Source organism: Dermacentor andersoni, chromosome 7 (assembly GCF_023375885.2).
Source record: "Dermacentor andersoni chromosome 7, qqDerAnde1_hic_scaffold, whole genome shotgun sequence".
Classification (NCBI taxonomy): domain Eukaryota; kingdom Metazoa; phylum Arthropoda; class Arachnida; order Ixodida; family Ixodidae; genus Dermacentor; species Dermacentor andersoni.
Window position 1 is genome coordinate 7,387,012 of NC_092820.1, and position 25,001 is coordinate 7,412,012.

Here is a 25,001-nt window from a genome sequence, read left to right on the forward strand (position 1 = left end):
TAGAAGGCGTAATCGAAGTAAGCCATGGTACACTAAAGAACTGGATGTTTTAGTTAAGCGTAGGCAAATAATTTACCGTTCGTTCAAATGATACCCTTCTAACGAGAACTTATGTAAACTAAACCTGGCAACGCGGGAGGTGAACAACGCTACAATCCAAACAAAATCAGCCTACTTTAAAACAATAGAAAGTAAGATAAAGCAAAGTCCCAAGCAACTTTGGAAACATATCATCATCATCATCATCAGCCTGATTACGCCCACTGCAGGGCAAAGGCCTCTCCCATACTTCTCCAACTACCCCGGTCATGGGCTAATTGTGGCCATGTTGACCCTCCAAACTTCCTAATCTCATCTGCCCACCTAACTTTCTGTCGCCCCCTGCTACGCTTCCCTTCCCTCGGAATCCAGTCTGTAACCCTTAATGACCATCGGTTATCTTCCCTCCTCATTACATGTCCTGCCCATGCCCATTTCTTTTTCTTGATTTCAACTAAGATGTCATTAACGCGCGTTTGTTCCCTCACCCAATCTGCTCTTTTCTTATCCCTTAACGTTACACCTATCATTCTTCTTTCCATAGCTCGTTGCGTCGTCCTCAATTTAAGTAGAACCCTTTTCGTAAGCCTCCAGGTTTCTGCTCCGTACGTAAGTACTGGTAAGACACAGCTGTTATACACTTTTCTCTTGAGGGATAATGGCAACCTGCTGTTCATGATCTGCGAATGCCTGCCAAACGCACCCCAGCCCATTCTTATTCTTCTGATTATTTCACTCTCATGATCTGGATCAGCAGTCACTACCTGTCCTAAGTAGATATATTCTCTTACCATTTCCAGTGCCTCGCTACCTATCGTAAACTGCTGTTCCCTTCCGAGACTGTTAAACATTACTTTAGTTTTCTGCAGATTCATTTTTAGTCCCACCCTTCTGCTCTGCCTCTCCAGATCAGTGAGCATGCATTGCAGTTGGTCCCCTGAGTTACTAAGCAAGGCAATATCATCAGCGAAGCGCAAGTTACTAAGGTATTCTCCATTTATTCTTATCCCCAATTCTTCCCAATCCAGGTCTCTGAATACCTCCTGTAAACACGCTGTGAATAGCATTGGAGAGATCGTATCTCCCTGCCTGACGCCTTTCTTTATTGGGATTTTGTTGCTTTCTTTATGGAGGAGTACAGTGGCTGTGGAGCCGCTATAGATATCTTTCAGTATTTTTACATACGGCTCGTCTACACCCTGATTCCGCAATGCCTCCATGACTGCCGAGGTTTCGACTGAATCAAACGCTTTCTCGTAATCAATGAAAGCTATATATAATGGTTGGTTATATTCCGCACATTTCTCTATCACCTGATTGATAGTGTGAATGTGATCTATTGTTGAGTAGCCTTTACGGAATCCTGCCTGGTCCTTTGGTTGACGGAAGTCTAAGGTGTTCCGGATTCTATTTGCAATTACCTTAGTAAATACTTTGTAGGCAACGGACAGTAAGCTGATCGGTCTATAATTTTTCAAGTCTTTGGCGTCGCCTTTCTTATGGATTAGGATTATGTTAGCGTTCTTCCAAGATTCCGGTACGGTCGAGGTCTTGAGGCATTGTGTATACAGGGTGGCCAGTTTTTCTAGAACAATCTGCCCACCATCCTTCAGCAAATCTGCTGTTACCTGATCCTCCCCAGCTGCCTTCCCCCTTTGCATAGCTCCCAAGGCTTTCTTTACTTCTTCCGGCGTTACTTCTGGGATATCGAATTCTTCTAGATTATTCTCTCTTCCATTATCATCGTGGGTGCCACTCGTACTGTACAAATCTCTATAGAACTCCTCAGCCACTTGAACTATCTCATCCATATTAGTAATGATATTGCCGGCTTTGTCTCTTAACGCATACATCTGATTCTTGCCAATTCCTAGTTTCTTCTTCACTGCTTTTAGGCTTCCTCCGTTCCTGAGTGCTTGTTCAATTCTGTCCATGTTATACTTCCTTATGTCCGCTGTCTTACGCTTGTTGATTAACTTCGAAAGTTCTGCCAGTTCTATTCTAGCTGTAGGGTTAGAGGCTTTCATACATTGGCGTTTCTTGATCAGATCTTTCGTCTCCTGCGATAGCTTACTGGTATCCTGTCTAACGGAGTTACCACCGACTTCTATTGCACACTCCTTAATGATGCCCACAATATTGTCGTTCATTGCTTCAACACTAAGGTCCTCTTCGTGACTTAAAGCCGAATACCTGTTCGATAGCTTGATCTGGAATTCCTCTATTTTCCCTCTTAGCGCTAACTCATTGATGGGCTTCTTATGTACCAGTTTCCTCCGTTCCCTCCTCAGGTCTAGGCTAATTCGAGTTCTTACCATCCTGTGGTCACTGCAGCGCACTTTACCGAGCACGTCCACATCTTGTATGATGCCAGGGTTAGCGCAGAGTATGAAATCTATTTCATTTCTAGTCTCGCCGTTCGGGCTCCTCCATGTCCACTTTCGGTTATTCCGCTTGCGGAAGAAGGTATTCATTATCCTCATATTATTCTGTTCTGCAAACTCCACTAATAACTCGCCCCTGCTATTCCTAGTGCCTATGCCATATTCCCCCACTGCCTTGTCTCCAGCATGCTTCTTGCCTACCTTGGCATTGAAATCGCCCAAAACATATAAACCGAAATAAAAAAGACATTTCTATCCCCGCTTTGACCGATGGCGATGTTACAATTTGCGACGGCACAGAAAAGGCCAAGTTGTCCAATCTTTATTTTACATCAGTGTTCTCTGCCCCAACAGATTCGCGAAAATATCTGAAATTGTTGAAACACGAATCCACACCCATGCCTAAGATAGTGATCGAAGCTTGGGGCATTGAATTACTGCTTCGTGATTTAAATTGTGCAATAGCTGTGGGCCCTGACTGTTTACCCAATTTTATGTTGAAGTCTTACTCTCATATAATGTCAATGTACTTGCAAATTATTTTTGAGAAGTCCTTGGAACAAAGTTTACTTCCGGCTGATTGGAAAATGGCATCGGTTGCTCCTATACATAAAACTGGCCCGCGCAACGTTATTAATAACTACCGTCCCATTCACTAACTTCTGTGTGCAGTAAAGTTCTAGAGCATGTTTTATATACTGCAGTAGTCAAATATATAGATAGCAATTCTTTATTTAACTCAAATCAGCATGGATTTAGACGAGGATTATCATACGTCACACAACTGGTAGAGTTCACACATGTCTTAGCGGCTGCCCTGGATGACAAATCATCGGTCGAGTATATTTTTCTTGACTTTCAAAAAGCGTTTGACACCGTTTCACATTACCTGTTACTGCAACAACTAACCAGTTTTATTATTAATCCCCAAGTTATTGCGTGGATCGCCGAATATTTACGCGAGAGGCGACAATATGTAGTCGTAAACGGCGAACAATCTGCAATAACTAATGTTACGTCAGGGGTACCTCAGGGGTCAGTTCTGGGGCCCTTTCTCTTCCTACTTTATATCAATGACATTAATGAAAATATACAGTCCCATATTATGTTATTTGCCGATGACTGTATATTATACCGTAAAGTTACATCTGAAAGTGACTGCTTCGTAATTCAAAACGACTTATATGCCATACACGAGTGGTGTGAGCGATGGTAAATGAAACTGAATCTCGAGAAAACGGTGTGTATGTGGTTCTCCAGAAAAAAAAAAAATCCTGGAAAATTTGAATACACGATAAACTGCTCTCCAGTAAAAATGGCGTCTGAATATAAATACCTAGGCGTTTACTTTTGCCCTCTTTATCATGGAATCGGCACGTGGATTATACCGTAGGCAAAGCTTGTCGGAGCTTAGGATTGTTACGACGAAATACACGTGCGTTTCCACAACAAACCCGGGAGTTACTATATAAGTCATATGTAAGATCTGAGCTCGAATACGCATGCTCTGTGTGGGACCCTTCATCAATAACTAACAAAGAAAGACTAGAAAATGTTCAGTCCATGGCGGCAAGATATGTACTAGATATAGCAATGTATGACAGGCAGTTTAGTGCAACTAAATCTAAGGCAATGTTAAACTGGCAATCTCGCAGAGCGTCGTTTCGACTGAAGCTTTTACACAGCGTATATCACTCTCATACTCGAATTCCGCGTGACGTGTACATAAACCAGCCTCACTACACATCAGCACGCAAAGATCATGAACAGAAGATAAGAGAATACAAATGTAATACATCGGCCTTTAGCAGCTCTTTTTTCCCAAGAACCATCAGTTAGTGGAACCAACTTCCTTCCTCAGTTGTAGGAATGTCTTGTCCTAACAAGTTCTTTTCTGCATTAAAAGCAATAGAATCTTTTGATCCCTAAGGCTTGATAAATATTGCGTGTACGTCTAGCAATCATCATGGCCTGTAAGGAATCCCAGTTGCAAATGACATTTTCTTTTAGTGCCTCTTTCTTTACCTTGTCGCACTGTATCTTAATCGCCGCATTGTGTTTTTTTTTTTGAAACTTTTTATTCGCCTAGCTTTTTTTTGCTTTTTCATTATGAGTCTTTGTAATCATTGTGCTTTATGTACCCTTTTTGACATGCGACATGTGACATCTGCAACGTGCCTGTGTCCGTCGTGGCTGCGCGCAACTTGGTTGTGTGCTTTTTTTGTCGGCGTATAATAATGTGTTGTTGGCCTACACAAATTTATGCAAGCCTGCAATTTTTATGCTTCTTTCTTCATCATCGCCCGCTGTAATGCCTGAATGGGCACTGTGGGTACTAAATAAATAAATAAACCGACTGACCTTTGGTTCCCATCGAGTCCTGATGGTACCCCTGATTTAAAGCAAACAACCGCATTTCCAAAAGTAAGTCCTGGAACCATTACACCTTTCCACGTACCTCGGAGCACCTCGTACGTATTGTATCCCCATAGCGCTCTGTGCTTCATTATGGCAGCACTTCTCTTCCCCTTCAGCGTTTTTGTTTTTTCTTGTGTTTCCATATATCTATTGCCTTCGTTTATTCATATACCAAGGTATTTATATTCTGTTACCCAAGGTATTTCCTGGCCCTGTATCGCCACTGCATGCTCACTGTTTTCATTGAATACCATAACACCTGATTTTCTAACACTAAATTTCAAACCTAAATTGTTGTCTTCCTGTCCACAGATATTAGCCAAACGTTGCAAATCACTTTCCTTATTAGCTAGCAACACAATGTCGTCCGCATAAAACAAACCTGGAAGCTGCTGGTCTACTACTGTACCCGCCTTTTTGTATGAAAGATTAAATGCGATATTACTTCCTTCTTGCGCCCTCTCTATCCTCACCATGTACAGTCGCGGACAGAATATTATGGACCATGAAATCTAAGAAAAAGCGGAATATCTCCGCAACCTCACAACGCAATCTGGTATTTGCATTTTGGACCTCGATTAGAATATGCTAACAACGTTGTCGTGGGCAGTTTTACTGGTTACTGCTACAGGCTGCTCGGGAATTGAACGTTTTCGGAGATCCCGTGGTCCATTTTATTCTGTCCGCGACTGTACATCATAAACAGCAGTGGGGATAAAGGGCACCCCTGCCTCAGTCCCTTGTTAATATGAACTTTCTCCTCGCTCCTCATCCATTCCCATTAAACGCAAACGGTATTTTCTAGGTAAATCTATCTCAAAAGCTGTAGACAATCGTCACCTAAACCTTCCTCTTCCAGAATATCCCACAAAATGTTGCGGTCTACGCTGTCATAGCCTCCTGTCACGTCTAAAATGGCCACATATAACGGTCTGCTTTCTACTTTTGATATTTCAATACACTGAGTATGAACAAATAAGTTATAATCTAACCGCCTACCTATTCTGAAGTCATTCTGAAGTTCTCCCAAAGTGCCATTATTCGGTGCCCATGCTTGAAGCTTTAATTTGATTGCCTACATTGCTAGCCTGTATATTACCGATGTAATTGGTCAACGGTCTATACGAGTGAATTCTATCTTTCTCCCCCTTACCTTTATAAATTAAATTCATTATGTGTTGTCGCCAAATGTCTGGTATTCGTCTATCTTTTAATGTTTCTTCCGCTGCTTTCACCAGAGTTTCCTTACTTTTTGGTCCTAGTTTATTAATCAGGCTAACGGGAAGCTGCTCATGCCCTGTGGCTATGTGCTTAGGAATTTTCTCTTTGGCTTTCTTCCAGTTGAAATTTGTCAGCACCAGCTCCTTTTCCATCTAGGTCTCTTAATTCTCTTTTTTTCTTCAAACACAACCTCGCATTGCCTTGGAAAGACTCGGCTGTTATTTTTCGGATGTAATTTATTATTGCTTCTCCTTTCAGTCTGTTTTCATCTTCGTCTAGGATATGTTGTTGTATTGTTGTTGACTTCCTGCCTAATAATTTTGTGTGGTTCCAAAATATTCTAGGTGAGGCCTTCCTTTTCTTACGTATTTCTGGTAATCAACCTTCAATTTCACCTTTTAATTTTGCTTGCACCAGTATTTGAACCATATACTTTTTCTCCCGGTATATTTCCCATTTACTAGTTACTTCATCCTTTGACAACTGCGCCTTCTTTGCCTGCCTGTGCTCTCAAGATCCTTTCTGTCGTTCGGCGCTCGTTTCCCGTATCTCCCTGTTCCACCAGCTTTTCGGTTTCTTTTTTCCTTGCTAACGAATATGTTGTTTCTCTTTCCGTAGTTCTGTCGTTATTACACTTAGAAGCTCAGTATATTCCCACTCTTTATTTGGCCATTGACCAAGTTCTTCCGCGATTCTAGTGACTATATTTGTTTTTTGTTCAGCGTTCAAATTTGGACTGGCCATTTTGCACTCCTTCGTCTCTTTCCCAACTACATATCCCATTTTCAAAATGATGCGTTTATGGTCACTCCCTATGCTGCTATTCTCTTCCTCATCAATGACCATTTCTCTTAACTTATCATGAATTCCTTCTGTCATCAGACAGTAATCAATGGCTGATTGCCGACTTCTCACTTCCCACGTGATCTGCGCTTCACACTCAAGCCCTGCATTCAGGATAACGAGGTTATGTTGCCCATAAAGGTCTAGCATTGACTTCCAGTTGTTGTCGGTATAACCATCTAAATCCTTTATGTGAGCATTCATGTCACCTAATAGGATAATTTCAGCACCATTCTCAAAACCGTTAATATTTGCGCTTATGCATATATTAAGGTGCATTTATATGCATATATTAACCTAACTCTTTATTCTTCTCTGTGCAATTATTTCCGGTCCATAAATACGTAACCCACAGCCAAGTTTCTTTCCCATTCATTGTAACTGACAACCAAAGATGCTCTTAACATTTCGAATTTACTCTTTTTCATTTGGCTCCCTGATGGATGAGCATTCCGACTCTCCCTCCCTTTCTTTCCGACTTAATTCTGCTGCACCCCTCTGTCACAGAGTGCATGACCGCGCCCCTCTCAATATGGCCGCCATTGCCGCAGCAGCAGCAACGCCGCTTGAACGGCGATGGGGAAGAGAGCTTCCCATTGTCCCGAGCTCGCACGACCTGTTTGGTCACGTGTGTCGCCTGAGCGCGGCGGAGGGACGAGGCGGCTCGGCGAGCCGGCAGAGCAGCTTGGAGGACGAAGGAGCGGGGTCGTGCACCGGGAGACAGCTGAAGATGTGGTCGGCAGGCTGAAACCTCCAGGCCGAAGTCTTCGCCGTTCGACCGACAGACGGTGCAAGTCCGTCAGGATCTTCGGCAGCGAGGTACCAGCAGCCCGACGCTCTTCAGATCGGGATCTCGGCAAGCACGCCCCAGATAAGCCTCGTGTTCCAGGCCGCTCTCAGAACTTTCCGCCGGACTCTCCTTTCTAATCGCGTTTAATCTTTCATTTGTTTATCCATCGCGTGTTAATTTTTGTATGTTCTGTTAGTGTAGTGTTTGCCGTATTTATTGTCGCGTATGTTTTTCATTTCTGTCACGGATCTTTTGTTTTTTCGCGAGTGTTAATGGTTCCCACGTGGTGGGCTTAGTGTCGCGCGAGTGGCGTCAGGGCGTGTGTTGTGTGACCCGCACGCCTTCCGCGAGCTAGGACCCACTACTGGAAGTTTGCATGTTTTTTTCCCATTATGTCTCGGACATGATTTTATTTTATTAAATTGAATGTGTGTGTTTTACGTCGCCTCCCGTCTCATGCCTCTGGTTCACGGTCGATCAGGCGTGGACCTTATCGCCGGTCAGCAGTCGAACCCTCACTAAACGCACGCGGGGTAGGTTTGTTGTCGCCCCATCCCCTCCGGTTCGGAGAGTGCGATTACCTCACCATCAATTCTTGACAACTGGCGTCCGCACGACAGGACTTGCTGACCACGATCTTCCGTGACCACGAGGCATAGCGGGCGTAACAGACGCTTATCGCCGAGAGCGGGAGAAGGCCGAGATATGGCTGATGGACTCCTCGAGGAATTGGAGCGCATCGTGGCCGTCGGGAGGCAGATGGGCCTTGAGGGGCCAGCGCTCCGGGAGTTTGTGCGCGACATGCGCTCCAAAGAAGAGGCGGATCGTCGCGAGCGCAGGAAAGCGCGAGAGCTGCGACAACGCGAGGCGGAGGAGTGCGATGCGGCACGGTCTTCCCAGCGCGTCCTCGAGTTAGAGAGGGAAATTGCGCTGTTGCGCGCGAGGGAGGGCCGTGACGAGAGCATTCGGAACACAGAGTGCCTGCCGGGCTCGACCGTCGCCGCTGACCAACCTCATCCCTCTGGAGTGAGCCTTGCGCAGGTTCGTGCCCAGCCCGAATCCTACCTCGTGCCTCAGCCCTTGGGCGCCGGGGCCTTCGAAGCGAACGTGAGGCCGGTGCTCCGAGAATCAGGCGGTGTGGCGGGTAACGATGGTCAGAAGCCGACCACGAAAAACGTCAGCCGCCGCGCAGGCAAATTGTGCCATCGCAGGCCGAGAGAGGCGGCGAAGTGTGTGGCGCGGCGGAGGCTGGCGGGTTACCGCACACCGCGGAGGTACGAGGTACGGACCGCTAGCAGATTGCAGAGGGTGAGGAAGAGGCCACGCAAAATGGTGCAGAGGTCACGGAGGCGTCGACAGAGCTCGGGGGTCGCGGAGCGTTGCTCGTCGCCGCGAAAGAGAGCGCGAGCGATATATTCGCCGCGGCGGGTGCCGCTAAGCCGTGCACTTCGTGACACCCGGTTGGTCAGGCGCTGCGCGTGGGTGAGGACCCGGCAAGGTTCGGTGTACCCCAATCACCGAGCGAAAAGGAGGCAACCGGGGCGCGAGGTGATATGTCGCTGTGGAGCGGCTAGTGCGTCTCCCCACCTATGTGTCGGGAAAGCTCGGGGGACGGCAGGAATGCGACCCCAGCGAGCCCGTTTGAAGGGCAGGGGGTAGTGAGCAGGGCAGCCGGCACTATGTTGACATTTTAGATTTGTTGAAAGTGCCACGTAACTTTTTTTGTTTGATTGCATTTATTAGCGATTAACTTCTCGGCCCTTCAATTCACCGATCTGTTATTTTGTATGTTTTGTTTTGTGTGTGTGTGATAGGTGTTCCGTGTAGACTGCGCGTACCGGCTCTGCCGTGGTTTGCGCCAGTCAAGCGACCCAAGGGGAACAATACAGTATCACATCAATTTTTAGCAGCTGATTTTCAGTAATGTTGTTTTATCCGGCATTGTAGTTGTGTTGCGGAGTGCACTGACTGGCTGAGAGCGAGGCGGCGATGTGCGCGGCGAAGTGCCTTGTGCGGAGGACTTCACGAACCGTGACCCACACGACGACGTGATTGTGCGCGTGACCTTCGAGTGCGTGGGGAGTGCGGTCTCCTTAAGGTGCGCGTGCATGACTATGTGTTAGTTTGAATGTTATTAGAATAACATTCTTGTCGTCGGGGCGGTGTCACAGAGTGCATGACCGCGCCCCTCTCAATATGGCCGCCATTGCCGCAGCAGCAGCAACGCCGCTTGAACGGCGATGGGGAAGAGAGCTTCCCATTGTCCCGAGCTCGCACGACCTGTTTGGTCACGTGTGTCGCCTGAGCGCGGCGGAGGGACGAGGCGGCTCGGCGAGCCGGCAGAGCAGCTTGGAGGACGAAGGAGCGGGGTCGTGCACCGGGAGACAGCTGAAGATGTGGTCGGCAGGCTGAAACCTCCAGGCCGAAGTCTTCGCCGTTCGACCGACAGACGGTGCAAGTCCGTCAGGATCTTCGGCAGCGAGGTACCAGCAGCCCGACGCTCTTCAGATCGGGATCTCGGCAAGCACGCCCCAGATAAGGGCCTGTTTACGCTCGAGCCGCCCATCGCCGCAAGCCGCACCGCACGCGTGCGGTCGCACGAAAAATTGCACATATCGAACACTTGTGCACAAATTTCGGTTTACAATGTGTAAGGTATACACTGTGCACACAGTGTAAATGGTAATTTGGACACAAGTGCTGGATACGTGCAATTTTTCGCGCGACCGCAAGCGTGCGGTGCGGCTTGCGGCGATGGGCGGCTCGAGCGTAAGCCGGCCTTAAGCCTCGTGTTCCAGGCCGCTCTCAGAACTTTCCGCCGGACTCTCCTTTCTAATCGCGTTTAATCTTTCATTTGTTTATCCATCGCGTGTTAATTTTTGTATGTTCTGTTAGTGTAGTGTTTGCCGTATTTATTGTCGCGTATATTTTTCATTTGTGTCACGGATTTTTTGTTTTTTCGCGAGTGTTAATGGTTCCCACGTGGTGGGCTTAGTGTCGCGCGAGTGGCGTCAGGGCGTGTGTTGTGTGACCCGCACGCCTTCCGCGAGCTAGGACCCACTACTGGAAGTTTGCATGTTTTTTTCCCATTATGTCTCGGACATGATTTTATTTTATTAAATTGAATGTGTGTGTTTTACGTCGCCTCTCGTCTCATGCCTCTGGTTCACGGTCGATCAGGCGTGGACCTTATCGCCGGTCAGCAGTCGAACCCTCACTAAACGCACGCGGGGTGGGTTTGTTGTCGCCCCATCCCCTCCGGTTCGGAGAGTGCGATTACCTCACCATCAATAGCTTGACACCCTCCCAAACATAATTCTCAATCACTAGCGGCTCTTTCGAGTCTCCAATGTGCGTTTCTGTAACCGCATACACCCCTTTTTTCTCTATTTTTTCTGCTTCTCAATCTCTGCCCACTTTTCCTTTCTTCTGCCGCCCTGCTGGCTTATGTAGCCTATTGCATGGCAAGCTCTCTTTCATGCTTTCCTCCTTTTTCGGCGATGCTCTTCTAAGGTTCCCCTAAGGGACCGTCTTCATCACTGCCTACTCTGGCCTTCTAAGCGCCCGTGGGCCTCCTAAAACAGCGCGACCACCAAGTCACCAGCCCGCTTCTCGTGCCAGCCTGTAATTGAAGTGGATCCCGTTTCGTTTAAAACCACCACATCTTCTCACTTCCCTGGCTACTTCGACAACCTCGAAGCCTTTCTCTCAGCTCATTTTCCCTATCGCCTCATTAGCCGCCGCTCATTGTACGTGACTGTAACGTACAGGCACTTCCGGCCCCGTGCACGCCATGATGTACACCTCAGGCGATAGCTCGCGCAAGTCGTCCACCCCCTTCGCAAAACGCTAGGCTAGTCCTGTCTATTTGCTGTTTAGGACGTCATTTAGCCCATCTGCTACTTTGACAAGGTTGTGCACGTGGGCAGTTTCCGTGAGCTTTTCTTTTGCTCGCTCCATGACAGAACCCATTGTCCGCCCTGGAAATGTCCCTACCGCCACTCTTTTATCACCTTTCACCCTGCCCGCAATTGCTTCTGAGCACCTAGCCAGGTTTGAGTTGCCGGCGATAATCACCCTTTCACTCTCTCCTACCTCTCCCTGCTTCCCTTTGGCCTTTTCGGCGTGATTCGGACTCGACAATGGGCATTGTCCCCTGTTCTTCCGCGTGGCGGCCTTAAGGTAGGTGCCGCTCTTTCCAGCTAACCCTTCACGACCTTGCACGCATTCCACGCACTTTGCTAGCACTTCCTTTCCTGTTACGTCCGGGGACTGCGTTTCATTGTCAGGCCCATTCTCGTTCACAATGGCGACCCTGTTCAGCTTTTCGTCGGCTGCTTCAAGTCTTTTTTCAATTACGTTCCGTGCATTATGCTTACTGTTTAGCTCATTTTTGAGCTCTTCCACCTGTTTGACAAGCTCTTCCTGGAAAGCCCACATTTTCTTGAGCCTAGCGTCGACATCAACGTTTGTGCCAATTGACTTGGTTCCCCCTCCATTCTTATCCTCTCCATTTAGCTCATTTTTGAGCTCTTCAACCTGTTTGACAAGCTCTTCCTGGAAAGCCTCCATTTTCTTGAGCCTAGCATCGACATCACTGTGTGTGCCGATTGACTCGGTTCCCTCTCCATTCACATGCGTCCTCTGGTCTGCTTTCTTTCGCTGCTTTCGCCTGCTTTCTTGCCATGTATTGCACGGCTTTTTCTGATGCAAATACTATAATACTACAATAATGCAGATCACGTGCCTTTTATAAAACTGATACGCACATGATCCAAATCCTCACAATGTCGCAAAGCAACTCTCACCACTGTTTCAAAACCAATGAATGCCGCGGAAACCCAAGGTATGACACGCTCTCGCACACGCTCAACCACGCGGCCACGCTCACTTTCCTACCAAAACACGCACAGTAAAACCACTATTAGGTATTAATCCTTCTACTTTAAGCTACCATTTAGAGGCTACAAACACTCAACGTCCCACCGGGCTGCACGGGTTGAAGCACGTGCCGCGAAAGGACGCTCTAACCATACTGAAAACCAAATGTACACGAAACACACAGGCGCACACGAAATACGAGACTAAAAAAAAGAAAACCCCCCAGTTCTTAGGTAAAAGCAAAATAATCAGCAAATCAAAAACAGAAGCCAGCTCGAAGCATGCACAAAAACATGATTTCGTGGCCGCCACGGAGCCCCGAAAAGCACGTCCATTCGCCCGAAAAGCTCAAGTGGATGGATGGATGGAAGGTAGGAGCGTCCCCTTTAAAACAGGGTGATGGCAGTTGCCACTATGCCCAGCTTTTTATTTTGCCTTTTATTTTTGCTTACGTTTGTTGTGTGTTATTAAAATTCGCGATTTTCTTTAAATACGTGTTCCTACCCTTTTAACCTTGTCGCCTCTCTGCTTTTGAGCCACCAATCCTCCAACCGCCTTTTGCTAATTTCCACCGCATATTTATTTACATGACTATCGTTATCTGAACCCTAGGGCCTCAGGAAGCGTGACTGTGGCCTCATCGACATCGGGATTGATACCATCACATTTCAGTATGAGGTGTTCCAATGTTTCTACATATTTACCACACACAGTACATGTGTATTATTCGTTAAATTTCTTTTTATAGCTCCGCGTTCTCAGACATCCTGACCGAGCTTCAAAGAGTAGTGCGCTGCCTCCTGAGTTATCATAAAACGCTTCCTTCCTGATCTGCTGTTTCCAGTATCGACATAGTTCCGCACTATGCTTCTTTTCCATTTAATTTATCCAATTTTTTACCTTCCGCGTTTTTAACCTGTCGTTTATTGCTCTGTATTTCTTCGTCCTCGTGTCTGGCACACTTACTGGTTAGCTTCCTAGTTCTTTTCCGCCATTGTGAGTCAACGATATTTTTGTATAGGTATTTAAATACCTTAGTTGCCCACCTGTTATCCTCCAATTCCCTCAGACGTGTTTAGTATAGGATTTTACTCTGAGCTTCCCGTGCTTCGAACGATTCCCAGCCCATATCCCCCTGTACTGCTTCGTTTGTGGTTTTCATGTGGGCACCTAGTGCTAATCTTCCCACAGCTCTCTGATTTTTATGCTTACTTCAAGTATGCGCGGACATGAGCGCCATTTGATAGTGTTTCAAGATGGCTTATTCAGCTTTCCTCCTCACGCTCTCTTCGCTATCGCAGTCTTCTGTTTTTCTCCTCACACTTTCGACGTACTCTATTCAACTCCTTTCCACATCATGCTTTCACTGTACCCTTCGCCGCTTTCCTCACGCCATCTTCGCTGTCGCCTTCTTTCGTTCCCGCTTCTCTGTTACGCAGATGAGGCACGCTGACGCTCAACGCAGGAAGAGCTACCCTCCACAAAGTAGAGAAGATACGACTAAATCTGTTACAGGCATAGGGGGTGGTACAAGAATGAGAATTTTTAGGATGAGAAAATAGGTTAAAGAGATGTATGCAAAATACTCGAATGAAAAGCATGTATAGCATACCTGAGTAACTCAAGCAGGCTAGGTGACTATTTGTCACCTTTCCGTTTCAAAGAGGATGCCAATAAATTATCATCATGCCCTTTTTGATGCAGGCAGCAGTCGGCATTGTGGGCTTTTTACCCAGCTGCCTTGTCTCGAGTGTCCGCGTAATTCTATAGCAATAAACCGTCAACAGTGAGGGATCTCGAAACGCAACGCGTAAGACCGCTGCTTGAGAAATAATGAAGCGCCAACAGGCGAACCTGTGCAAAACAAGTGCATCAAAGAATAAAAAAAAGTATGTAGCTATGTACAAATGCGTGCCACAACACACCTTGAGTATGAAGATGGGCTTGCGATTGTTCTGGCTCTTGTAGTTTTTGTTGCTGTATACGGCGATGATGCCAATGATTCCTGCGCACAGCAACTGCGAGTGAGAAAAAAGAAGAACGTAAGCATCTATGAAAGATAGCGACAAGAGTAGGAACTGTTAACCCTCGAGGGCACCCGAATAATGTGACGCATGGGCATTTTATTAAAATTCACAGTACCCATCTAACGACGAGTGCCGACGGTAATGCGTTTAGCATGGAAGCAATATAGTAATACAATGCAATCCGATCTTCAAAACGAATTAATGATGAGGCGTGTACTGCAGCGGAAGTCGTCTTTCGCACTTCCCTAATAACACTTGACGCCATCTAGCGCCGCCGCCGTCAATCCTGCGCGTGGCCTCCAAGACGCATGGCGTGACGGTCAGTGAGAGCGCTTACAAACGTCTCAAGGCTGTTTCATGTGCTGGGACTCGAGCGAAATATCCCGCGTAGCAATGGTATATTTAGAGGGCTCATTTCACACGATTGAGATTTCAACAATGCGGCTGCTTGCTGCCAGATTTTGTGCCATATGCCGCATCATTTTTCAAATGTAATAAAAAAGCTTGTGCTTTATAATATTGTTACAAGAAGAGCACGACATTGAGGATGAAGACGACTACGTTAGGGACTTTCCTGCTCTGCCCGTCTGTTGTACATAACCTGTAAATGGATTTACCAGTTTCTTTAGAGGCACACCAAAGGCAAATACTAAGCCAAGCTAAAGTGATACATTAGTGCAGGAGAATCTCTAAGGAGACAATATTATAGCGAACAGAGCTGCTTTAATAATCGAGAAATCGAGGTAAATGCAGGATGCGATTAGAAACTCCTCTGGGACATTCAAGCACTTGCCGGATGACGAAAGCACTCATCAGTTAAATTTTGTCGCTTGTACTCAACTACTCATTGCAAAAAAACATCATCGTATTAGATTAAAACATGAAATAAAATGCTACCTATCCAGCCCCATTTCATGCTTAGAAAAAAGAACTCATTGAAATTAGCGTTGACAGCGACGCGGGCGGTCGAAAGGTTACGTTTTCATTTGACGCTGTGCCGCACCCGCTTTCGCGTTTGATTACTTTCTTGATCGCGCAGTGCTGCGCTTGTTCTGCTGGCTCGCGAAACTCGCACAAACTGCAAGTAGCGAAGAATTCAGATTCCATGTGATGTCGCGGAATGCCCGAAAGGTCTACGCCACTTGACACAAAAGCAGCTCCAGCGGCGAATCCGCCGCTCCCTGTTGGCTCGGTCTTTCGGGCGCCGTTTTACTCACCGGCGGCAGCAACGGGCCGTGATGGCATGTGCAACGTCACCACTCCCCCGGTTGAGTGGGGGGAGATTTCAATTCGGAAAAGGTATTCGGACCTTTCAGATACAAGTTTCTCGCAAACCTAATATTTTTTTTTGCACGAAACAAGCGTTGCGAGGTTTCTGGAAGGGTATTTAAACAGTCAACGTCGACTTAGTATTTGCCTGTAGTGTCCCTTTAAGCCTTGTGCCACATGGTTTGTGGAAGAGCGGGTACGTCTGATGCAAAACGGAGCTCCGAAGTGGACATAGCCTTGCCACTCCCACCATGCCGACTGATGAAGACGCTGCAACCACGGCGACCATAACTGTGACCACCATGCCAACGGTCATCGTGGCTCAGCCCGGCGAACCTAGTATGTTTATGGGTACGACAACCTTGACGGCGAAGATTGGCTCCAGATGTACGAGTGTGTCAGCGAAAATAACAGCTGTGATCAGAATTTTATGTTAGCAAACGTGATCTACTTGAAAGGCACGTGGAGCGTCTGTACTCAGACATGTGGTGAGGAGCTAACAAGTTGGGAGCAATGCAAGAAAAAGCTCTGCGACCTTTCGGGAGGTCAGCTGGACGATAGCGAGCCGCGAGAAAGTGACGTGGGACTCGCGCCCAGACGTCAAACCAGACATACGCGGCCTATATACTGGACATTCTTGCCCTCTGCCGCAAGGAGGACGACCGAATGGCGGCAGAAGAGAGGCTAAACCATCTACTAAATGGCTCAGCAGACGAAGTCTTTAACCATCTCGTTTACAAGACTTCACCAGCATCGACAGCACCATAAGTGAATGCCGGCTTTCTGAAGAAGCTGAAGACCTTTGAATTGTGAAGTATTACACCCATCTTCCGAATAAAGCCGCTACATCATCGTGCAAAGACAATACCGCACCGAAACCGACCACGCCCGAGAGTACTGCGCGCATCGTTCGCCAAAAGGTACAGGCCACATCGCAAGCTAGCTCCCTAAACTATGTCCCTGATGATTTTTGACCGGCGGTTTTCCTCACCCATTCCGTCCATGGCGAAGGGTTGGCGCTGCTCGGTGTTACCTCTGTTTGCTTCGTCCACAGATCCAACGCCTTTACTGCTGCCCCGCCTCCACGGAACAGTACTCCCCACGGCCCTTTCATATCTCCATGGAATGCAGGGGCGTAGCCAGGGGGGGGGGGGGGCTTATGGGGCTCCAGCCGCCCCCCCCCCCCGAAATGTTTTCGTGCTGTCCATGCGCCGCCGACCAAAGCAAACCGCGGCGCCGGAAATCATTCTGGATTTTGTCTAGAACGTCTTTTCACCATTTCCCCGCAAAAATTGAGAACTCGGGCTGGATTTCGCGGCAACGCCCATGCACCGGGAGTCACATAGCGCAAGCAGCCCCATCCGAGCACGAAGTTTCAAGGACGTTTTGATGGCGAACGGGCTCGCCGGGGCATCTCGCAGAGGCCGCGGCATCTACACTCTATCATGGAATCTACGGATCTACGGCGGGACAGTTTTCGTAGCTGCCGCCACATCTCCCTTGAGTTTTTCGGTCCATTCCTCAATTCCTTGTGTCGTGTCGTCGGCCTCCTCCCTCATTTCCCTGAATTTATCCCAGTCGAGAATCTTAAGTTGTCGACGCTTTGTCTTGCGCGGTCCTGCCCTTCCCGTTATTTCTAGTATATTGTGATCGTTCCCAAAGTCGTGTTGCGTATTTGTCTACTGCATGTACCGTATGTTCTTGGTGAATGGTAAATCTGGCGTAGTATCCGCGCAAACGCTGGTACCTATTCTTGTGGGAACCGATGGGTCAATCCCGAGGGTCAGGCCTTCCTGTTGCGCGTCTAGCCAGAGGTTCCTGACTTCGATTTTCGATTTGAGTTTCGATTTTGTAGCTCCATGTCCCGTGTTAGGCGTTAAAATCGCCTCCGATCACTACCGCTCGGTTGTGCGCTATGGCTAGGGTTGTTTAGAGAGCGTTCGAAATTTATGGTGTCTGCATTTTGGACTGGTATAAATATTTAATACAAAAAGACTGTCCGTCCTTTTCCGCATAGGTATGAGTTCTAGAAGAATGCGATCGATTGACCTAACCTCCGTGTCGTGTTGCTAGACCGAGTGATTTTGCTTTACGAACGTCGTTAGCGCCTTCGTCTCCCCTTTCGCAGTACCAAAGGACTTGTACCCCGACAATTTTGCCAGCCAGTGCGTTTCCTGCATCGTTATAATATCCCGGTTTTCTTTGTCTTGAAGGTGTTGTTGCAGAATGTATTGTTTTCGATCGTATCCTCTACAATTCCATTGCCGAATCGTACATCTATTTCGTCTGTCCATGGCGGCGTTACAGGTTTTCCAATCCTTCGGCAGGTACCAGGGGCCTGTACGGCTTGATAGACGTCCTAACCGCCCCCCCCCCCCCCCGCCCTGCTAGTTCGCGCTCCCCATACTGCTAGTTTCCCTTCGAAGTCAGCCATAATTTGTTGCATTTGCTGTAGTATCGCCTTTCCTAGCGCCTCTATCTTTGCCTCAAGCCTCACATTTAGTTGTTCTAGTTTAGTTTCAAATTTGGTTTCCCTCTGTTTTATGCTGGCTTCGATTTTCCGTTCAAATTCCTCTCGTCTTTCTTGGAACGTCGTGGCTGGCTTGGGTTTCTTTACTCCGGTTTCGATCGGAGCGTTCTCGGTTTTACGTTTAAGGGGGGTGAGTGCTACGTCTTCTTCCATTGTTGTGTCTTTTTCCTCCCTTATAACTCACGAGGTTTCCTTTCTGCGTGGCACTTTTCCGCTCCTCAAACAGTCGTTCTCTTCCCTGAATTTTCTCATTTCATCAATAAATGCAACATTGCTCTGCCTGATCTGCGCCAGCCTCTTAACTCTATTCTAAAAAGCAGCCTCTGCCTCCGCACCCGCCCCGGAAGCCGCGTCCACCAAGCTCACCTGCAAGGGTCACGCGCCGCCATTGACGTTGCTCTTTCCTTTCGGGCTCTGGGATCCTCTTTCCCCTGTGCTCTGAGAGATCCGGTCTTACTGGTCTTGGGTCTTGATCTCGATCTGGACCGCGATTTAGATCTGGTTCTGTTGTTGGACGTCACGCAGCCCCTTTCCCTAGCCTTGAGCTTGGCTCTTCCCGTCCGGATCCGTCCCTCATCCGATGTTGCGACCGTTTTCCAGTTCAGTTCAGTTTCACTTCAGTGTATTACCTGAAAAGTCCCCCGTAGGGGCATTACATAAGGGGTGGGTTTTTATAAGATAGCGAAAACATCGTGAGAAGTAATTATTCAAAAAATGGTTGGTTATAACTTATGTGAGCGAAAATGGACTAGTGGTATTAGCGATGTTGGTAAGACTTGGAGGCAGTGGCCGCAGGAAGTAATACTGCTAAATTGCGACTCTGCTTTTTGCAGCTTGGTCTACTCTGACGGATCGCTGCCTTCACTGAAACAGTCTGAGCGGTACCTGGGACCCATCTGCGCAGAATCATCACACCAAATCATTGTGCTGCCCCGATCCACCCGTGGCGCTTCAGGCCGACGACCGGCAAGATAAAAGGTGGACAGCGTGGACCATCCCACACTTGGCGGCAGCGGCGACAGGAAGGAACCACCCTAAACTGCGACTCTTCTTTTTGCAGCTTCGTCTATTCTGCCGCATCGCTGACTTCACTGAAAGTCTGAGCGGTACCTGGGACCCATCTGCGCAGAATCATCACACCAAATCATTGTGATGCCCCAATCCTCCCGTGGCGCTTCAGGCCGACGACCGGCAAGATAAAAGGTGGACACCGCGGACCATCCCACACTTGGCGGCAGCGGCGGCAGGAAGGAACCACCCTAAACTGCGACTCTTCTTTTTGCAGCTTCGTCTATTCTGCCGCATCGCTGACTTCACTGAAACAGTCTGAGCGGTACCTGGGACCCATCTGCGCAGAATCATCACACCAAACCATTGTGATGCCCCAATTCACCCGTGGCGCTTCAGGCCGACGGCCGGCAAGATAAAAGGTGGACAGCGCGGACCATCCCACACTTGGCGGCAGCGGCGGCAGGAAGGAACCACCCTAAACTGCGACTCTTCTTTTTGCAGCTTCGTCTATTCCGCCGCATGGCTACCTTCCCTGAAACAGTCTGAGCGGTACCTGGGACCAATCTGCGCAGAATCATCACACCAAATCATTGTGATGCCCCAATCCACCCGTGGCGCTTCAGGCCGACGACCGGCAAGATATAAGGTGGACAGCGCATTTCATCCCACACTTGGTGGCAGCGGCGACAGGAAGGAACCACCCTCAACTGCGACTCTTCTTTTTGCAGCTTCGTCTATTCCGCCGCATGGCTACCTTCCCTGAAACAGTCTGAGCGGTACCTGGGACCAATCTGCGCAGAACCATCAAACCAAATCATTGTGATGCCCCAATCCACCCGTGGCGCTTCACGCCGACGACCGGCAAGATAAAAGGTGGACAGCGCATTCCATCCCACACTTGGCGGCAGCGGCGACAGGAAGGAACCACCCTAAACTGCGACTCTTCTTTTTGCAGCTTCGTCTATTCTGCCGCATCGCTGACTTCACTGAAAGTCTGAGCGGTACCTGGGACCAATCTGCGCAGAATCATCACACCAAATCATTGTGATGCCCCAATCCACCCGTGGCGCTTCAGGCCGACGACCGGCAAGATAAAAGGTGGACAGCGCATTTCATCCCACACTTGGTGGCAGCGGCGACAGGAAGGAACCACCCTAAACTGCGACTCTTTTTTTTGCAGCTTCGTCTATTCTGCCGCATGGTTACCTTCCCTGAAACAGTCTGAGCGGTACCTGGGACCAATCTGCGCAGAATCATCACACCAAATCATTGTGATGCCCCAATCCACCCGTGGCGCTTCACGCCGACGACCGGCAAGATAAAAGGTGGACAGCGCATTTCATCCCACACTTGGCGGCAGCGGCGACAGGAAGGAACCACCCTAAACTGCGACTCTTCTTTTTGCAGCTTCGTCTATTCCGCCGCATGGCTACCTTCCCTGAAACAGTCTGAGCGGTACCTGGGACCAATCTGCGCAGAATCATCACACCAAATCATTGTGATGCCCCAATCCACCCGTGGCGCTTCAGGCCGACGACCGGCAAGATATAAGGTGGACAGCGCATTTCATCCCACACTTGGTGGCAGCGGCGACAGGAAGGAACCACCCTCAACTGCGACTCTTTTTTTTGCAGCTTCGTCTATTCTGCCGCATGGTTACCTTCCCTGAAACAGTCTGAGCGGTACCTGGGACCAATCTGCGCAGAATCATCACACCAAATCATTGTGATGTCCCAATCCACCCGTGGCGCTTCACGCCGACGACCGGCAAGATAAAAGGTGGACAGCGCATTTCATCCCACACTTGGCGGCAGCGGCGACAGGAAGGAACCACCCTAAACTGCGACTCTTCTTTTTGCAGCTTCGTCTATTCCGCCGCATGGCTACCTTCCCTGAAACAGTCTGAGCGGTACCTGGGACCAATCTGCGCAGAACCATCACACCAAATCATTGTGATGCCCCAATCCACCCGTGGCGCTTCACGCCGACGACCGGCAAGATAAAAGGTGGACAGCGCATTTCATCCCACACTTGGCGGCAGCGGCGACAGGAAGGAACCACCCTAAACTGCGACTCTTCTTTTTGCAGCTTCGTCTATTCCGCCGCATGGCTACCTTCCCTGAAACAGTCTGAGCGGTACCTGGGACCAATCTGCGCAGAACCATCACACCAAATCATTGTGATGCCCCAATCCACCCGTGGCGCTTCACGCCGACGACCGGCAAGATAAAAGGTGGACAGCGCATTCCATCCCACACTTGGCGGCAGCGGCGACAGGAAGGAACCACCCTAAACTGCGACTCTTCTTTTTGCAGCTTCGTCTATTCTGCCGCATGGCTACCTTCGCTGAAAGTCTGAGCGGTACCTGGGACCAATCTGCGCAGAATCATCACACCAAATCATTGTGATGCCCCAATCCACCCGTGGCGCTTCAGGCCGACGACCGGCAAGATAAAAGGTGGACAGCGCATTTCATCCCACACTTGGTGGCAGCGGCGACAGGAAGGAACCACCCTAAACTGCGACTCTTTTTTTTGCAGCTTCGTCTATTCTGCCGCATGGTTACCTTCCCTGAAACAGTCTGAGCGGTACCTGGGACCAATCTGCGCAGAATCATCACACCAAATCATTGTGATGCCCCAATCCACCCGTGGCGCTTCACGCCGACGACCGGCAAGATAAAAGGTGGACAGCGCATTTCATCCCACACTTGGCGGCAGCGGCGACAGGAAGGAACCACCCTAAACTGCGACTCTTCTTTTTGCAGCTTCGTCTATTCCGCCGCATGGCTACCTTCCCTGAAACAGTCTGAGCGGTACCTGGGACCAATCTGCGCAGAACCATCACACCAAATCATTGTGATGCCCCAATCCACCCGTGGCGCTTCACGCCGACGACCGGCAAGATAAAAGGTGGACAGCGCATTTCATCCCACACTTGGCGGCAGCGGCGACAGGAAGGAACCACCCTAAACTGCGACTCTTCTTTTTGCAGCTTCGTCTATTCCGCCGCATGGCTACCTTCCCTGAAACAGTCTGAGCGGTACCTGGGACCAATCTGCGCAGAACCATCAAACCAAATCATTGTGATGCCCCAATCCACCCGTGGCGCTTCACGCCGACGACCGGCAAGATAAAAGGTGGACAGCGCATTCCATCCCACACTTGGCGGCAGCGGCGACAGGAAGGAACCACCCTAAACTGCGACTCTTCTTTTTGCAGCTTCGTCTATTCTGCCGCATGGCTACCTTCGCTGAAAGTCTGAGCGGTACCTGGGACCAATCTGCGCAGAATCATCACACCAAATCATTGTGATGCCCCAATCCACCCGTGGCGCTTCAGGCCGACGACCGGCAAGATAAAAGGTGGACAGCGCGGACCATCCCACACTTGGCGGCAGTGGTGGCAGGAAGGAACCGTACTAAACTGCGACTCTGCTTTTTGCAGATTGGTGTTTCCTCTCGCGCTGGTTTTTAAACATGTGTTTGCTGCCGCTGCCGCCACCTCATATTCCTGTTGTGTGGGCTCTTTTTAAGTGCTTTGTTCTTTTAACCAAAGTACATTCCTGCTGTGTGCGTGCTTGTGCGTGACCGCAGATGTCTGCTTTTCCTGTAAGGATACGTTCGCGTGAGGTGAAAGTTTTGTATTATGTGATGACTGTAACCACCCATCCTATTTTGGGAAGTGTGCTGCGCTAACAGAGAAACAATAAAAAAGTTAGCAAAACAGAAATAGGCTTGCGCAACGTGGAACACTATGAAGCGCAAAGCAGAGAACCTGAAAGAAAAGATGGCTAATGAGGAGACAGCCGATATAAGGTCAATTTTAGTTAATATAAACGAAAAACTTGATGAATTGATGCCACTAAAAGAGTCTGTACCAAACAGAAAGATCGGTGCAGCTGATGTCAGAAAATATGATGACGTTCTAGAGCGACTCGCCACTCAAGAAAAGGACACAAAAGAAATGCGCAAGGGACTGGAGGCCCTTCAGTTAAAAGCACAGAGAACAGAAGCAGAAAATGAAAAAGCTGAAGTGAAATTAACGATCTTCAGTGGCGAGGCAGAAGGCTAATTCTTGAATTTCACGGAATTCAGGTATCCACTGATGAAGATCTGTTAAGCAAAGTGAATTCTGTGGCCGACGTGATCGGTGTGTCCAGGCTTGAAGATGCAGACATTGATGCTATTCACAGATTACTGTCCTAACTCGCCTCGCCAATTTTGTCCCCTCATCAAAATTACCTAATAAATATGACGGAAATGATGCAAAACAGAGCAGCCCGGTTCATATCCCGTAACTACAGTATAAACTCAAGCATTACACAAATTAAACTAGACCTACTGTTGCCGCCATTAGATATCCGCCGCTACATCGCTCTTCTGTAGTTATTCCACAAATATATTTACACTAATAAACGAACCCGGTTACAACTACAAATACCCCACTCTTTTTTACGCAGATTACATAATCAGTTCCGTTTCATGCACATATACGGTAAAACAAATGCATTTAATTCATCTGCACTACCACGTGCCATTCGTCTCTGGAATGACCTCCCTGATAACATAGCCTCCATATCTAATCCCGACACGTTCCGCTCTCAGTTACTCATGCTTTTCCCATTTAATACCGTTCACGAGTGACCAATCTAGTGTATGTTATCGTGCATTTTTGTCATGTTGTATATCGTTTTCATAAACGGTATTCCTTTGCTCTGTTAACAGTAACAAGTCTTCGTGTGCCTTCACATATTGCTTGGTATTCCTAGTGCCTTCAATATTGTGTAACACGGTAATCTTTTTATAGCACTGACCCTGTTGGAAATTTGTACTTTTTATACTTTCACCGTTTGATATGCCCCCCTTACTTCGCGCCCTGCCATAGGGCCTGTAAGGTTCTTTTGAATAAATAAATAAATCAATAAAAAAAAGAAAGGTCAAGACTGTGTTTGTGGCACTCCCACTAGGTTGTTTCAATCGGAGATAGATTTTTTTTTATAATTGGTTGCCCCGCTAGGCTGATGAGTGTTCTTGGTTGCTGCGTTCTGCGCATGTTCTATTTGTCTCTATATGCCCGTGGGTTGCCGTGAATAAACCAGTTGAACGTTACCGCCCGTGTCGTTCTTGTGTTCTCTTCCGCTGGTCCCGTCTTTATTTGCGGTCAATATGAAATGCATGAAACCTCAGCAATTCTTCTAATCTCGGTAAGGCCGATGATATCCAAAACAGCATATGATAATCCGTCAAAATGTCCTGCTAAGCTAGCCTCACTAGACCGAGTTCGGCAGTTAAAGTTTGCCAGGGTCAGTTTGCATTGGCGGCACGGCCTGATCCAGAGATTCTTAGTACCCTCTGCTGCGTTACAGGTCTGACCACCGCCTTGGTCAGTAGCTCCACAGCTGCTGGGGACTGAGGGCATAGGTTAATTCTAGGAATCATGAGGGAGGGGTTAGCCGAGCACTGAACCAGGGAGGCCAATTCTTGTACATGTGAAGGAGTGTCTTTGTTGAAGCTTAGTGGGCCTTTCTAATTTGATTGCACCTGGATTAGTATAGCCCCACTCACTCTTAGCATCCTTTGCCGGTGT

The 25,001-nt window shown here is 48.3% G+C and overlaps 1 protein-coding gene across 2 annotated transcripts in view; it reads right to left on the minus strand.

The window, feature by feature from the left end:
* The window catches only part of LOC126535593 (sarcospan-like), a 343,164-nt gene that overhangs the window by 88,707 nt on the left and 229,456 nt on the right, over positions 1-25,001 (minus strand). For both annotated transcript variants that reach the window (XR_011895599.1, XM_050182413.2), the window contains exon 3: positions 14,502-14,594. Coding sequence is in view for 1 of the 2 variants with exons in the window: in XM_050182413.2 (XP_050038370.1) it covers positions 14,502-14,594 (93 nt within the window). In the remaining variant the exon portion in view is untranslated. The remainder of the gene's footprint in view (positions 1-14,501; positions 14,595-25,001) is intronic.